Source organism: Lucilia sericata, unplaced genomic scaffold (assembly GCF_015586225.1).
Source record: "Lucilia sericata isolate MDLA Ls3-8-SP2 unplaced genomic scaffold, ASM1558622v1 Contig000113F_arrow, whole genome shotgun sequence".
Lineage (NCBI taxonomy): Eukaryota > Metazoa > Arthropoda > Insecta > Diptera > Calliphoridae > Lucilia > Lucilia sericata.
In genome coordinates, this window is record NW_023994145.1 from 283,456 (window position 1) to 298,891 (window position 15,436).

The window sequence follows — 15,436 nt, forward strand, 5'->3', positions numbered from 1 at the left end:
ATCATGACGATACAAAATAGATTAAAATATTTTCCACTAACTTGTGTAATTTGCAACAGTTCTGGAGAAATTTCATAGAAGAAAGTCCAGAATGTAGGGGGGTCGTAAAATTAAGAGGTATATTATCTACATTATCTTTTTACCATCGACACATTTTCGTTACACTTCTTATCGTTAACTGATAACACCATCTCAAAAGACTAAGCATTGTATAGAGTGCATGTATACATTTCACCGATAACTTACCCACACTTGTCGTTAGAAAACACACATAAACCCTCGGTAGCTGATACAAATTTTAGTAGTTTTTCTTTAGTCGTATGAACGTCAACACTCGCCATGGCTGGAAAAAGTTTAGCCGCGTTTGGCATTCTCTTGACAATATGCTTAATATGGCAAGTATCACAAGTAAATGGAGCCAATATTTTGGGCATCTTTACCAGCCACAGTACCTCACATTTGATTATTCATACGTCGGTGGCTAAAGTTCTGGCAGAAAGGGGACACAATGTCACCATAGTTGCGTCTCAAGAACCCAAAGTTAAGCATGATAAAATAAACACAATCATCATACCACCCAGCGCAGAAGTAGAGGAGTTGATTGGTAAAGCCATGAAAGGAATGGCTACACAGAAAACTACCCTTTTCACTACTATAGGCAACTTTTTCGGTTCTTTGAAACCCATGATCGATATGCAGGCTGACATGCTGAAAGATCCTCGCTTTACAGTTCTCTACGAGAATCCTGATACGAAATTTGATTTAGTTATAATGGGTTATTTCATGAACTCTTTTGTACTTGGTATGGGTGCGAGATTTAAGGCCCCTCTAGCAATCAGTTGGATGGGACCGCCAATGGTTTTAAGTGATGTATTTGTGGGTAATCCAAGTGAAGTATCGTATGTACCCGATATGAATATGTCTGTTAAAGTGGGTGAAAAAATGACATTCTTACAACGTCTACAGAATTTATTTATGAATATGTTTTTGAGACTTATTAAGCAGATGTTGGACATACGCATGCGTAATTTTTACAAGTAAGATAGGGAGTTAAGGTTTTGAATGATAAAGGTTTGTTAATAATTAATGTTTTTTTTTCAATTACAGTGAGCTGTATCCTACTGATGGTTCCTTCCCCACATTAAGTGATATGGAAAAGAATGTTTCTTTGATATTTTGCAATAGCCATTTCACTGAAGGCCCTATTAGACCGAATGTTCCAGCCGTTGTTGAAATTGGTGGTATTCAGGTTAAGGATAAACCTGAACCCTTGCCACAGGTAAGTGTCTTTCAATCAAATAGATTTCACAATTTAAAAGTGATCTTAAGATCAATATTAAAATATACCACTCTTTCAGTTCAATTGGTTTCAATCAATTATTTACAGTTCTCCTATTTTTATGAATTATCATTTGAGAATTCTTTTAATATTTCTTTTAGGACATCGCCAAATTCCTTGATTCTGCCAATGAAACCGGAGCCATACTCTTCAGTTTGGGTTCCAATCTAAAAGGTTCCAGCATTAAACCCGAAACTACCACTCACATATTTAATGTCTTGTCAAAACTAAAGCAGAAAGTTATTTGGAAATGGGAAGATTTGAATAAAACTCCTGGAAAATCGCCCAATATTCTATACAAAAAATGGATGCCACAAGATGATATTTTGGCACATCCCAATCTCAAATTGTTTATCACACATGCCGGTAAAGGTGGTGTAGCAGAGGCTCAATATCATGGTGTTCCCATGGTAGCTTTACCCGTTTTTGCCGATCAGCATGGTAATGCTAAGAAATTAGTGGATGCTGGTTATGGTAAAGATTTGGAATTATTAAAATTAACGGAGGAATCTTTCTATGCCGCCATCATTGAAGTTCTCAATAATCCTCAGTATAAAGAAAATGTACAAACGTTTTCAAAACTTTATCGTGATCGTCCCCTAACAGCACGCGAAAGTGTTGCCTTTTGGGCTGAATATGTGATACGTCATCATGGTGCTGCCCATATGCAAAGTCCTTTGGTGCATATGACAACTATAGAATGTTTAAATTTAGATATTTATTTTCTTTTATCAATGATCTTGTATATCGTTTATAGATTATTAAAACTGTTAGTATTATTTGTAGTTTGTAAATTGTGTAGAAAGTGTTCAAAAACTAGTACAAAGAAGGTCATGAAAACTAATAAGGTTAAATCGCAATAGAATATTAATGTTATGTACAAATTTTAATAAAAATATTATGTACACTCTTATAAATTTGTGTTTAAATTTACACTATTTATTGTAGGTAACCAGACTCCTAGTATTATTAGTGTAAAAATACATATCGATAAGTATTTACAAATTTTAAACCCATTGTATGTAAAAATTCTGAATACAAATTTAATATTTTTACTCACTTATATGCAAAGTATAACAAGTAGTCCGACTCTTTGACAGCAGTACTGATGTTGAAAGTGGAGATACATTTAAAGTGTTTAAAATTGTATACCAAATATTTAAACTTACATGCCTTCAAATTCAAAATATATTACAACAAATATTTGTTTTAAATAATCTTTTATTGAATAGAAATGGTTATTTAGAAAAGTAACAGATTAAATAAATAAAATAATGGTATTCTGGGGTTTGATTAAAACCACCATTATAAAATTAGAATTTGTCCGGTATTATGCCACGGATCTTCGAGAGACATTAATACAACCATATACCTTTTGAGTTTATAGAGTGTTTCAATAAGCTATAATGAATTTCCTTGGAATGATTTGACATGGGGTTGGATCACCACCACATAATCTGGCAGAGTTTCGGTCTTTGTCATACCCCGGTTATTGGAAAGGTCCATTCGGGATGCACGTGTGACGGTTGTTTTTCTCTATGAGTGCGTCGAATGAATGAGAAGTGTGCTGGGTTGAATGGTGGTAGATGAAAGGTATCTTAAACAAGTGATACCATTGAATTTTCTTTCCTTGTCCAGGTATGTGTAGGGTTTACTCCGTTAATTCCAGATTTGCCACAGTATGTTCTCCGAGAATAAGAACAAGTCCTCAGTTTATTTGATGGTTCCAGTTTGTCGACTCTCAACAGAGGCCATCCCGTCTGCGTGGTTTTAAGCGGAAATGATGTTTTTGCATTTCGGAAGTTAAGAAAAGGTGCAGCCATGGTCAGAGATTAGATATGCATGTAGAACCATGATTTCATTTTTCACGCAAAGATATAATATGAAATTTTGATATCATGACTTCGAGAGGAGCTTCATAAATTTTTGTGATAGTTGAAAAATATTGAATATTTTTACATTTATTCATTTTTTTAAACCAACGATATGATATGACATAGAAAGCGCCTCGAACCTTTTTTATCCAGCTCACAGACAAAAAATGTGTAAAATATATGAAAAATGAGAACAAAATGTGAATAAACAATTGAAAATTGGATAAAAAATTACAAATATTATAGTGTAAACATGAAATGTATTTTTCGGATTGATTTTTTGAAAAACCGAATTATTTTCATAATATTTTTAATTTGAAGTGTGGTAATACTCATTATTTTGTTCAATCGGAAATTAATTAATTGATAAAATTCAAAATTTTTGCTGAGACATCCTGTTGGTTTTTGTCAATGATAACTATGAAATACAACACTATTTATTTTCGGAGTAAAACATTAGTATTGGCAACTCTACGTTCTATCTTGACATCAGAGACCTACGCCGGTTCAACTTAAGGCTGACTAAGCCTAGCCGCTGAAAACATTTCAAATCCACCGCTGCTTTTCCGTATGTTAAATCTAAAAAGCTCCTAAAACTAAAAAGTTGTTAAAATTAAAATTTTTGTAACAACAATAATTAATTTCGATTTAGTTTTATATGCTTTTAAAGTCTTCAATTATTTTAAATACACAGAAAAAATAATTCATATTTGGAATGAATTTTGAAATAAATTGAATGAATCGAACATGACTTTTTTTCCCAAACGATTTTCATTCAGAATATTAAAAGTTCATAAAATGTATGAATTTGTACATGAAAGATTTTTTTGTTTTTTTGTTCATTTTCTTTTATTTTCATCAAAAATGCAATAAATAAATAACCGTTACCTATTAATATCTTCCATTTTTTAGAAAATAATCACATATTAGCGTATTTTTATGATAAATAAATAAAAAAGCTGGAAAACAAAATATGAAATAAAAAAACCAGCATATAGCTAAACATCCATTCTTCAGAAAATGCTGCATGTTACGCGCATATTTCATTGTTTTCAATCTAAAAATCATAAAGAAATAAAAAATTTTCTAAAGAAAATTTCAAACATTTTTTAACAAACAGAAAAATATAAAGAAAATTTTTAATATTTTAAGTCAAGGCTCCTAGATTATGTTTAAAAATATAAAAATGAAAAAATTCATACAATTTAGGAACTTATTCTTAAATATTATTAACTTTAGTCAATGAAAGCAGTTCATAATATTTATGCTGAAACTTTTTTCTGTGTATAAATTATAAGATTTAAAATCTTTCATTATTGATGAAATTTACTTCATTTTACTTAATATTTGTTCTGCAGGAAACAAAATACATCCCGTCGGAAACATTTCGTGACCATCGCGTAACAAACTACATGGTTTTACTTGTTATAGATGTAAATGTACCCTAACGCGTACAACGCGTGTTTTATACTACCTCCTTTTGCCGGCTTACAGCCGATTTTAAGCTGCCGCATAACATTTTAGTCTCAGCCGCCGCCTTTATTATTTGTCGACGCAGGTCTCTGCTTGACATGCCGCTATAAACATCTGTCAAAAATTAAGCAAAAAAATACTAACGTTGTAAACAAAACGTTTTAGATTATTTGCAAACAAATATCTATTTAATTTTATAACTCGTAAATAATTTATAAAACAAACTTAACAAAATGTCCGAAAATAAACAAAAGGTAAGTGTAGTTTAGAAAAAACTCAACTAGTAAAATAATAATTTATTTCTATTGCCCACAAAGGGAGGCGGCAACAATGATGGCAAAGAGAAACGACGCAAAGAATCTATTTTGGACTTGTCCAAATATTTGGAAAAACAAATACGCGTAAAATTTGCCGGTGGTCGTGAAGCCTCTGGTATACTTAAAGGTTATGATGCCCTGCTCAACTTAGTATTGGACAATACTATTGAGTATTTGCGTGATCCCGATGAACCTTTCAAACCCTCAGAGGATACCAGAAACTTAGGTCTGGTTGTGTGTCGAGGTACGGCCTTAGTGTTAATATGTCCACAAGACGGTGTTGAGGCTATACCAAATCCTTTTATAACGCAATAATTGTGTTTTATATCACCCTTTTTTTGTTAAGATTAAAATATCTGGCATTTTTTATTTAAATATTTTAACATTTTACCTAAAATTAATAACAATGTTAATAAATAATGTAATTATTTTGATAATGAAAAACAAGTAGTATGTAAAATTTCTTAAAAATACTTGATAAATTACTAATGAAATGTAAAATAATTATTTGTATAAATGAATGAGTATGATTATTTAAATGAATAACGTATTTTATGGATTTCAACATAATAATGCATCCGCTTAATCTAAACCAAATTCATTACGTATCCAGGGATATTGTGCTGGACACTCTTTACAGGTGTAAAAGTAACGATCCTGTTGCAGGACTCGACTTCTCAGCTTGCAAGTATTCGATAGGGTACATACCATCTCATGTTTATCCAACTGTTTTGGTTTACAACCCCAGGCACTGAATTGATGTATATCAGTGTTCGTAGTGGGCTGCCGTATCCATTGTATAGCCTGCTGATTTGTGACAAAATATACGTCCGGCAGTTTTTGTAAATCATCCAAAAATTTCTATAAAGTTGCAGAAAATTTTTTATTTTTTGAATTCAAACAAAGTATAATCATTAAAAAGGAATTTAACATTTTAACTTATTAGAGAATAAATTCAACTAAATTTCACAGTTTTAAGGATTTATTCAGGGAAGAATTGATAATGCTTTAACAGATAATTCAATTAATTACATATTTATTGGGAAATTTACTATTTTGAATCTTATTTCAATTGTGATTTCATTATAATATTGTCACTCACCAAAAATGCATTGAGATAATCAGCCTTTTTGAACCAAGTTGCATGAAAATATAAACCTAAAGGTGCCCGATTTGAAAGATAATGACGTTTGAAATTATGCGTCAACATGCGATAAATATCATCCCCACTCAAATGCGGTGGACAACTATCGATCATTGTACAAGTAAAATCCCCAGCTTCCAATTGATTGATAACAATTTCCCAAATGCCCGGATAACTACGGGATGGACAATTTTGTTGACTGCCGGTGCAAGTGTGGGGCATTTTGTAGTCCAACGTATAGGGCCATAAAGGCGGATTGGAAAAGGGAGCAACCATAGAAGCATCATAGACAAAACCAAATTCTTTCATCATTAAAAATTGACGATTCCAGCCCACTCGCAAGAAAGGAACGCGCATACCTCTTATCTCCTCCATACGTACACTAGCAAAGCGATTTAAAATATTAGCCTGACCCACCATTTCATCGAACCAATCTTCAATGGTGGCATTATGAGACCACCACATTTCAGGACCACGATGACTTAAATTTAAAAAAAATATAAATTAAAATAACGGTTACTTATTAGTCTTCATTTAAAACTTACGTTACTGAATGTACCGCCATTTCATGTCCATCATTCCATAATTTCTGTACGTATTGATAGTTGGTAAACGGATGAGAAACAAAAAATGTTGCCTTTATGGGACAACCATTGGGATTACGTCGGTGTCCTTTAAATAAGACCTGGGAAAACAATTCCCAATTTTCAAAGTTGATGGCATCATCAAAACTCAACAAAATCATTTGTGGCACCGACTGCGGTTCCAAACGTGCCGGTATTTGTGTACCATCTTTAGAGCAATAGCAGTCAGGCAATTTACATTTACGCGGATCACACGAAGCAGCGGCATTTGGATCATTTTCAGCATCACACCAGCCCTCATCCGATTCATCGGGACAATCGACTGAACCATCACAAAAGTATTCATTCGGCAAACAAGTACCATCCCCGCAACCCCAGTGATTTTCTTCCTCACATATGGCTTCATCTAATAAGGGTTTAGGCACTGGAGTTTCTAAAGTGTAAAGAAAACCATAATGTTATCTTATTTTGGAAACCTTCTACTCAAAACCTACCCGCAGTTATATCGCAGTTATCAACATTCTGTTTGAAATCGCATATTTGTCGTACCACATCGAAAAGTAATCCCTCGGAACATTTAAAATTGAATACCTCTCCCTCCAAACACAAATAGTATTTCGAACATTCTGAACTGGTCCATATTTTGTGAACAGCTCTATTCGGATCTCTATAGAAGCGTAAATCTTCCAAACATTCCACGTTATTCGATAAACTTCTCTGCGTATGATTTTGACCACCTATAAGTAGTTGGACGTATTACAAATTAACCAAATTTATTAACATTGATTTATTTTTCCGCAACATTAAAAACGTGGCTCTTCTACTAATGGATACGAAAGTGGCAAACATCAACATCAAAAAGTGGTTTAACCATAATTTTTAATGCATCGTTTAACATAATACGAATTTACATTACAGAAGTACTACAATAATAAAAAATACACTTTGTAATGCATGTGCAAATGCTGCAATCGACGACGAAAGGTGAAATAATACGTGTAGTTATCATAATTGTTATGGTTACAGTGGAGATAACAAAATTCAAAATTTATGAGACTTTATGAAGCCCCAGATATACTCAAGTTTAAATTTTAAACTTTAGAATATAAAAATATGCTTGTAGATCGGTGGTTCTACTTAAAAATTTTCTTTAAAAAACATGTAGGAAAGTAAAGTCGGACATGGCGGACCTACACCATGTTTGAGTATATTTAAACTGTGGTTTATTTTTTATAATTTATGTTGAATTTTACCTTAATTCTCATACATCTATTCCTCCATCCCCTTTACTAATGTCTATGGTGGGGAGCGAACCCACAACCTCCGGCCTGACCGGAGGCACAGATTTGTATTTTTTTTTAATTTCTGCTCAATTCTACTGTAGTTAGTTTTGGTCCATTTATACATTTTAATAATCATACAAACTTACACATACATACGTATTTATGTATGTATTTACATCTAACAATATCAGCAATGGGCATAGTATAAATTATATAAATATTTTTGCATCCTTTGAATTACCTAATAATGATAGACTAAGGGCTTCTGAATCGAGATGTGATTTAAAATATTTCTACCACATAAAAAAAATCCGAACACGGTCCGTGATGATGATTCCTTAATTATTGTTTTTACTATAGGAATATTTCGGATAATTTATGTAAAATATCAATATATCGATGAATACTCCTTACAACCACTTGAATATACATATGTACCCAGCAAAAAGTTACAAGACAACGATGTTGTTTAATCAGAGGTGCAATTGATGACGAAGTGGTTCGATTTAGGTGAAACATGCATGATTTTAACATTAGCGTGTCATTGGAGATCATGTGTTTATGCGAAAATTTTGAATAATTGAACCAATACAAATTCGATGATTCGAAAACGATGTTTCATTGGTTCAAGCTATTTCTTTTGTATGTATTTTTGGAAGATATTTTAAATGTTTTTAATAAAATAATAATAAAAATTATTTCTAATAACACATAAATCTCATTATTAAATTAACCATCTGAATTAATTTTTTAAGTTTTAAAGAAATTTTTTGACTGCGGAATAGGTTGAATTTAGGAAGTCATTTAGAATGAGTTGTATTTTCTTTGCACTACTGCAAAATTTTTTTTCTGGGATATGTGTATGTATTTGAAGTTTTGTCGCAGCTGTAGTTATTGAGTTTATCGATAACGAACAAACATTACTCTTTTATTCATATACATATGTAGATTTTTTCAAATTATTTTGAATTTTGAATGCCTATTACTTCCAGATAAAACCAAACTTGATCTTGAATATTTCACGCTTTAAATTTTTAAAAGTTGAAACCAGGGTTAATAACATTTCAGAATAGCGATGTGCCAGAAAAAATGGAAAACAGTACACTTTGTGTTAACATATTCAATTTTATTATTTTTTCATTTTTATACCCACCATACCCAAGTTGGGGGGGATTATGTCATTTGTAACACATCGAAATATTGGTTATAGACCCACAAAAGTATATGTATTCTGGGTCCTTATTAAATTCAAAGACGATCTAGAACTGTATGTCCGACCGTCTGTCTGTTGAAAGCACGATAGAGTCCAAACGGAATGAGCTAGAAGATTGAAATTTTCCTCAAATATATTCTAGGTTTGTTTGGTATTGAATATCGGTTCAATGGAGAAAAAATCTCTCTATCAAGTTTTATGTGGATCGCTCCATGGTTGACCATACCCCCCATATAAGGCCCCTTTCAAAAAATGACATTAACGCTCATTACTGACTTAAAAATACTAGTATAGCAATGAAATTTGACATAAATAAGTCTCTTATTTGAAACCTCCCTACCAAATTTTATGTGGATCAGTCCATAATTGACCCTAGCCCCCATATAAGGTTCCATCCAAAAAATGATTATAACACTCATTACTGGCTTAAAAATACGAATATAGCGATGCAGTTCGACGATCTAACAAAAATTTTATAAAAATCGGCCAATAATAAACCCTATCTCTCATATAAAGACCTCTTCAGTTAATTTGATGAGTAATTTCACCCTGAAATTTATAGGGAAGCATTCCTTTTACGGCATACGGTTTGATGGTGGGTATATGAGATTCGGCACAGCCGAATATAACACTCTCACTTGTTAAAGCTGTCAATTTATTTATTAGTAATCAAAGGTAGCCCAAAAATATTCAATTTGGACTCATTTTTGCTGATTAGGTAGATAGCATTTTTTTTTGTCTATGTACCGGTACATACAATTTTCAACTTGTGCCCACTACTGATCCATATGTATTTATTAGGGTGATCGACTCGATTTTTCAACCGGTTTTAAAACCGGTTTTTTCTGCTTTACCAGTGTCGGTTTTTTCTTAATGTTGATTTTTCGAATATCGAATAACCGGTTTTTTCACTTTTTAAAAACCGGTTTCGAATACTTTTATTTGCTTTGTATTCAAAGATTATTTAAATGAAATTTTTAAGTAAATAATAATACAGCCCGCCTAAATTTTAAAAATATTCGAGTCGAGTAACTAGCGTATATTTTTCTAAAGCTCCTTTGGTTAAACTTTTTTGATTTTCCTAATTAATTAAAAAAATTTATTTGTAAAATTGATAACTGTTTGATAAACTTTTATCAATCTTAAGATTATATTCCAATTACAATAATTAATTTACGGCTGAAATTTTATGGAAGTGTTGGAATGCCTATGCAAATTTCCTAAACAGGGCTTTTAAAATAAGCTAGGATTACATAGTACCTTATGTTTAACAGAAGTGTCCCACTTTTTTCCTAATTTTTTTATATTAAAGAAATAATGTAAATCAGACGACTAGATCTAAAGTTATAATCTTTTAAACTGTTAAAAATCATTTCGGGCCATGTTTTATTAATCAAATTTAAACATAAACATTAAGTTTTTCAAATTAAAATATATTTTTTTTATTTATAATGAAAAACCGGTTAACCGGTTTTTTCTGAATTTGAAAAATATCAACCGGTTTTTTTTAAATGTCAACTATTCGAACTATTCGAAAACCGGTTTTTGGAAAATGTCGAATAATTGATCACCCTAGTATTTATCGATAACCAGTTGCAATACACTCAACTATGCAATGAAAACCAAAGATGAAAATATTTAATTTTACGTCACTACTTGCACTATTTCATACAAGCAAATGGATATGAGGCAACAAGTACGACCACATAGATAATGAATGGAGCAACTAGATACCAATGATGGTGCGTAAATACGTCTGCATTGAAAATATCTTAAATGTATTAAAAAATACGTTTAAATACATACATATGTACATATGCATGTATACACATACATACATTTGATCGTAGCACACTCATATAAATTAAAAAAGCTAAACTTACGCACCTGTTGTATAAATAGATAAACAAAATCATGGTTATATTAATTAGAATAACTCCACTTTAATATTTCATTATTTAATTATGTATCTATACATGTAATAATTACAATGTACTTACATACATATGTATGTATTTATGGCTTTTAGATCCTTTTTATATTAGGAATTAGCTAATCGACATTTTCAGTTCTGTATCCTATTTTGTACACATTTCTTTTCATATTAGCCCAAAAAGTTTCAATAGACAACTAATTTGTTAAGTTCTCATATGGTTTTTGCGTAATGTAAATATGACAAATCTGACAAAAATATTATTTTTTCCTTTCTATAATATTTTCCGATAAAATTACTATATATGTTCGTTATAGACTTGAGCATTAACAGCTTTAGAGCCTTTAAAAAGCTTATTCTCTGATATCATTTTTGGTATTATGGATAACCACAACATAACTTAGAAACCTAAAAACTTTGTATTGCAAATAAATTGGACTTCTTCGTGATTGGTGATTGGAAGACTCAAAATAATATTTTGAAAAACGCAGAATCGATCTCGTAACATAAAAAGAAGAAAACATTTTGCGTAAGCTTAGTTTCCACTGAGCTTACTAGTTTTTGGTATTCGAATTTTCGAACATATTCTATCACTTTATTGTAAACCGAATCTGGAATTTCTCCTTCGCGTCAGGTTTTTCCAGATATCGTGCCAATAATTTGAGACGTTATACAGTACGAACACACATTTATTATTTCTAAAGTTTGCTATGTCATCTGAAAGTCCAATTTCTCGACTTTAAAATAAAAATCGACTTTAATATAATTTCCCTTGCCTTTATTATCTTAGCAAATTCAAATACAAGAGATTTTTAGTTAATTCAAATACAAGAAATTGTTATACCCTCAAAAGGACGATATCTTTTGAAAATGGTTGAAATCGGTCCATTATTTCACCTAGCCCCCATACAACCTGACCTTCCAATTTGGGGTTTTCAACTGATAACTACGTCAAATATACTACCATTTAATACTCGGAGCCCTGGTGAATACCATATCACTCTTCAACTTTACTAGTGGATTACCATTGAAAACTCAAGATTTACTTAGTGTTTGAAGGTTACCTGCTTCCTATATGACTTGGAGGATTTCCTTTAAACCAACGTGGGATACCCCGGCGTTATTGCTTAAATGAGCTCTGTCATTTAATTCAAAAATCAAAAAAAGAATGTCTACGCTGTTATAATGTCTCAGAAATGGCCAAAAACTGCATAAGCTCAGCTATACTAGAGAATTTACATACATGTATGTCTAGAGAATGATTTTTCAAAATTAATTTGCAACTCTTGGAAACAAATTCTATGGAAATGTTCCAAAATATTACAACATTTTTGCAAACTACTAATTAAATTTAAAATTATTTGTTCATCTTTTGAAATCATAATCCATCTCTATGAAAATTAATTTAAATTCACATAAGGCATAATCCATACTCCCGCGTTATGCAATAGTGATGATGAATTAAAAAAGAAAAAAACTTTCACACCCAACAACAATTTATTTGTTTAATCAAATTTAAAGCGTGCCAAGAGAACGTTAAAAACATTTTAAAATTTTAAATCAACTTTACTTAAATTGAAAAACAAACCAAAACAAAAATATTGCAACAAAAAAACACAAAACCATTTAAAGACACTTCATTAAAACAAAATAAAGCACCCATGCATGCATTCATTCATTCATTCACTCATTTATTTATTAATTCATTCATTCGGTTATATTCATCGGTTCATTTCGTCAAAGACATTTTGATTTATAAACAAACACAATTAAGTTAAAACAAAAACAATTCAAAATTGTTTGGAGAAATTACCGATTCCCATGACAGTGGTGATCATTAATGAAAAAAGTAACAGCTCAATATAAATTGAACTCAACAGACCACTTTGTTGTAATTTTAAACGTGTTGTTGAAGTTGTTGTTGTTGCTGCTGTTATTGTTGTTTGTGAATATGATTGTGCGCCTGATCTTTTCATTAACGACTTTTTAAGCCGACCGGAAAAAAGACAACGGTAACAAATGTCTTTTACATCATACAATCGCTGGTTACCATGACCGACCTTGACTGCTAGATACCAACTTGTCGCATTTCTCATTTTGCAATTATTATACTTTTATCACAAAACAAAATTATTCCTTTTTATCAAATATCCACTAGTCTTACACATAAAAACACTTTATTGAGTTTAACTGTGTTTGGTGGTCGGTTTGTTATTTGTTTCTTATTTTTCCCACAATACCACCTCAATATCAATACATTTTATTAGGAAAAACTTCAAACAAAAACAAAACTGTTACACTTTTCAGACACTACTACTTTCTATTATTTTGTTTTCACTGGATTTTTCTTCTTCTTAAGACGACTGCACGATTTAAAACACGAACTATAACTGAAACCATTTGTTGAGGCCACAATACTTTTATACATAAGCTGCAGTCTTACTTAGTTTTTAATACCATTTCTCACTATGTTAGAGAGGGTATTAAGTGTTTGCGCTGATGTTTGTAACGGTCAAAAATATCGGATTTACAACTACCTTATACTTAGTCGGAGTCGGCTAAAAGAAGTCCTAAAATACAGGACACAACTTTTGAAATAATTTTATAAAATTTGTTCCAAGATCTAAATATAAATATAATCTAATGTTAGTATTTTACAGTTCTCTATAGTCTTTAAGACAAGCAGACAAAATGTTAAAGAAAGGACTGGAATATATGTATGTATGTATGTATGTATGTATGTATGTATGTATGTATGTATGTATGTATGTATGTATGTATGTATGTATGTATGTATGTATGTATGTATGTATGTATGTATGTATGTATGTATGTATGTATGTATGTATGTATGTATGTATGTATGTATGTATGTATGTATGTATGTATGTATGTATGTACCTTTTGGTTTCAAAATAAAGATTTATCCTTTCGTTGAGATATATTAAGCTAAAATAAAAAATGTTTTTCGCTATTAATTCAAAAAATTAACCTCTCTGACAAGTTCACGACATAAGTTGTGGCTTGTAAGTAAAATAAAGAAAAGTATACTCTGGACGTATTATGACCTCGGGAGCTTTGATCTACGTACATATAAATCAAATCCGAAGAAATACACATAAACTTCTATCGAGCCTGTTTTTCTCTCCGTTACCAGTGTGTTTGGTAGGGATCTCCGGTCTGACAGACTAGAACACTAACTACTAACCTACCGCAGGCATCGCTCTGATCACAGGGTATACAGAGGCGTCACGAGCAAAAAACTATTTCCCTCTCTTTCGCACAAAACGAATTCAATAATTTTTTTAGCTGTGTTTTATATACCTCTTCTCACCAAACAATTTCAAAATCAAACAAAAGCTGATTTTAGACTTTTTTAAATGTCAAAAGTGACACCTCTGTGTACTTTGTGGCTCTGATGATCATTAATATCGATATATGACAAGGTTTTAATGGTGGGTATATAAGATTCGGCATTGTCTAACTATATATAAACCATTAGTGTAGGGTATGTTATCTTCGACCATGCCTGACTATGATTTATTACTTTTTTTCTTGTGCAGATTAAGAGAAATTGACAATGCACTTTTGAATTGTTTAAGTTGGAAAATAATTTAAGAGAATTACGTACTGGTATTGTTTTTGCAATAATGTATATCACACTGAATTAAAACAATTATCACAACTTATTGTTTAAATTTAAAAGACGCAGTTTAACGAAATAAATAAAAATTTTGAAATCGAGATAACGACAATGATCGGATGAATAAAATCAAAATTTCACAAAGTAGAATACTGTTTATCCGGAATCAAGTTATCCAAGGGAGAGTTACCGAACTCTAAGGTATTATTTTGCTTTCTTTCAGATTTTCCTTAAAGTAATTTATTATTTACATCCATAACTATTCCTTATTTTCCAGTTCAAGATTTATTTGCCCGTGCACATACAGAAAGAAATAAAATTATCGTGATATTAATCATCAGAGTTTTTAATTTTCCAAAAGAACAGATTTTTTAATATTAGCTTGATTCTTGTTTTTGAATACGGTTAAAAGTTTTATACATAAACGAATTGTATAGATGCTAGTTTTATAAACCGGTTAACCGAAAAATCGATTTTTTATTAATTTATTTTTGTTTTTAAGAGCTTAAATTTCAGTTAACCGTTTTTTCAGTTTTATTTCTCAGTTAACCGGTCCATTATATTTTAATTTTTATTACAAAGTTTTTTTTTTTTTTTTGTTTGCTTTTACTCCGTTTTTATTTAAACAGTATG

General features: G+C 31.2%; 3 protein-coding genes across 3 annotated transcripts; 2 read left to right on the forward strand and 1 right to left on the reverse strand.

Annotated features, from left to right (window-relative positions):
- Positions 1-283: 283 nt before the first annotated feature.
- Positions 284-2,252, forward strand: LOC119600416 (UDP-glycosyltransferase UGT5-like). The gene is made up of 3 exons (XM_037950620.1): positions 284-1,037; positions 1,108-1,279; positions 1,441-2,252. The coding sequence occupies exons 1-3, from the start codon at positions 340-342 to the stop codon at positions 2,200-2,202; spliced, it is 1,632 nt and encodes a 543-aa protein (XP_037806548.1). The 5' UTR covers positions 284-339; the 3' UTR covers positions 2,203-2,252.
- A 2,520-nt stretch (positions 2,253-4,772) lies between these two features.
- Positions 4,773-5,457, forward strand: LOC119600415 (U6 snRNA-associated Sm-like protein LSm7). The gene is made up of 2 exons (XM_037950619.1): positions 4,773-4,940; positions 5,004-5,457. The coding sequence occupies exons 1-2, from the start codon at positions 4,920-4,922 to the stop codon at positions 5,316-5,318; spliced, it is 336 nt and encodes a 111-aa protein (XP_037806547.1). The 5' UTR covers positions 4,773-4,919; the 3' UTR covers positions 5,319-5,457.
- On the reverse strand, positions 5,348-13,551 carry LOC119600414 (chitin deacetylase 1). The gene is made up of 5 exons (XM_037950618.1): positions 12,974-13,551; positions 7,226-7,468; positions 6,693-7,164; positions 6,106-6,628; positions 5,348-5,864 (listed from the first exon to the last, which is right to left on the reverse strand). Exons 1-5 carry the CDS (start codon positions 13,254-13,256, stop codon positions 5,586-5,588), a joined length of 1,800 nt encoding a protein of 599 aa, XP_037806546.1. The 5' UTR covers positions 13,257-13,551; the 3' UTR covers positions 5,348-5,585.
- Between the last annotated feature and the right edge of the window lie 1,885 nt (positions 13,552-15,436).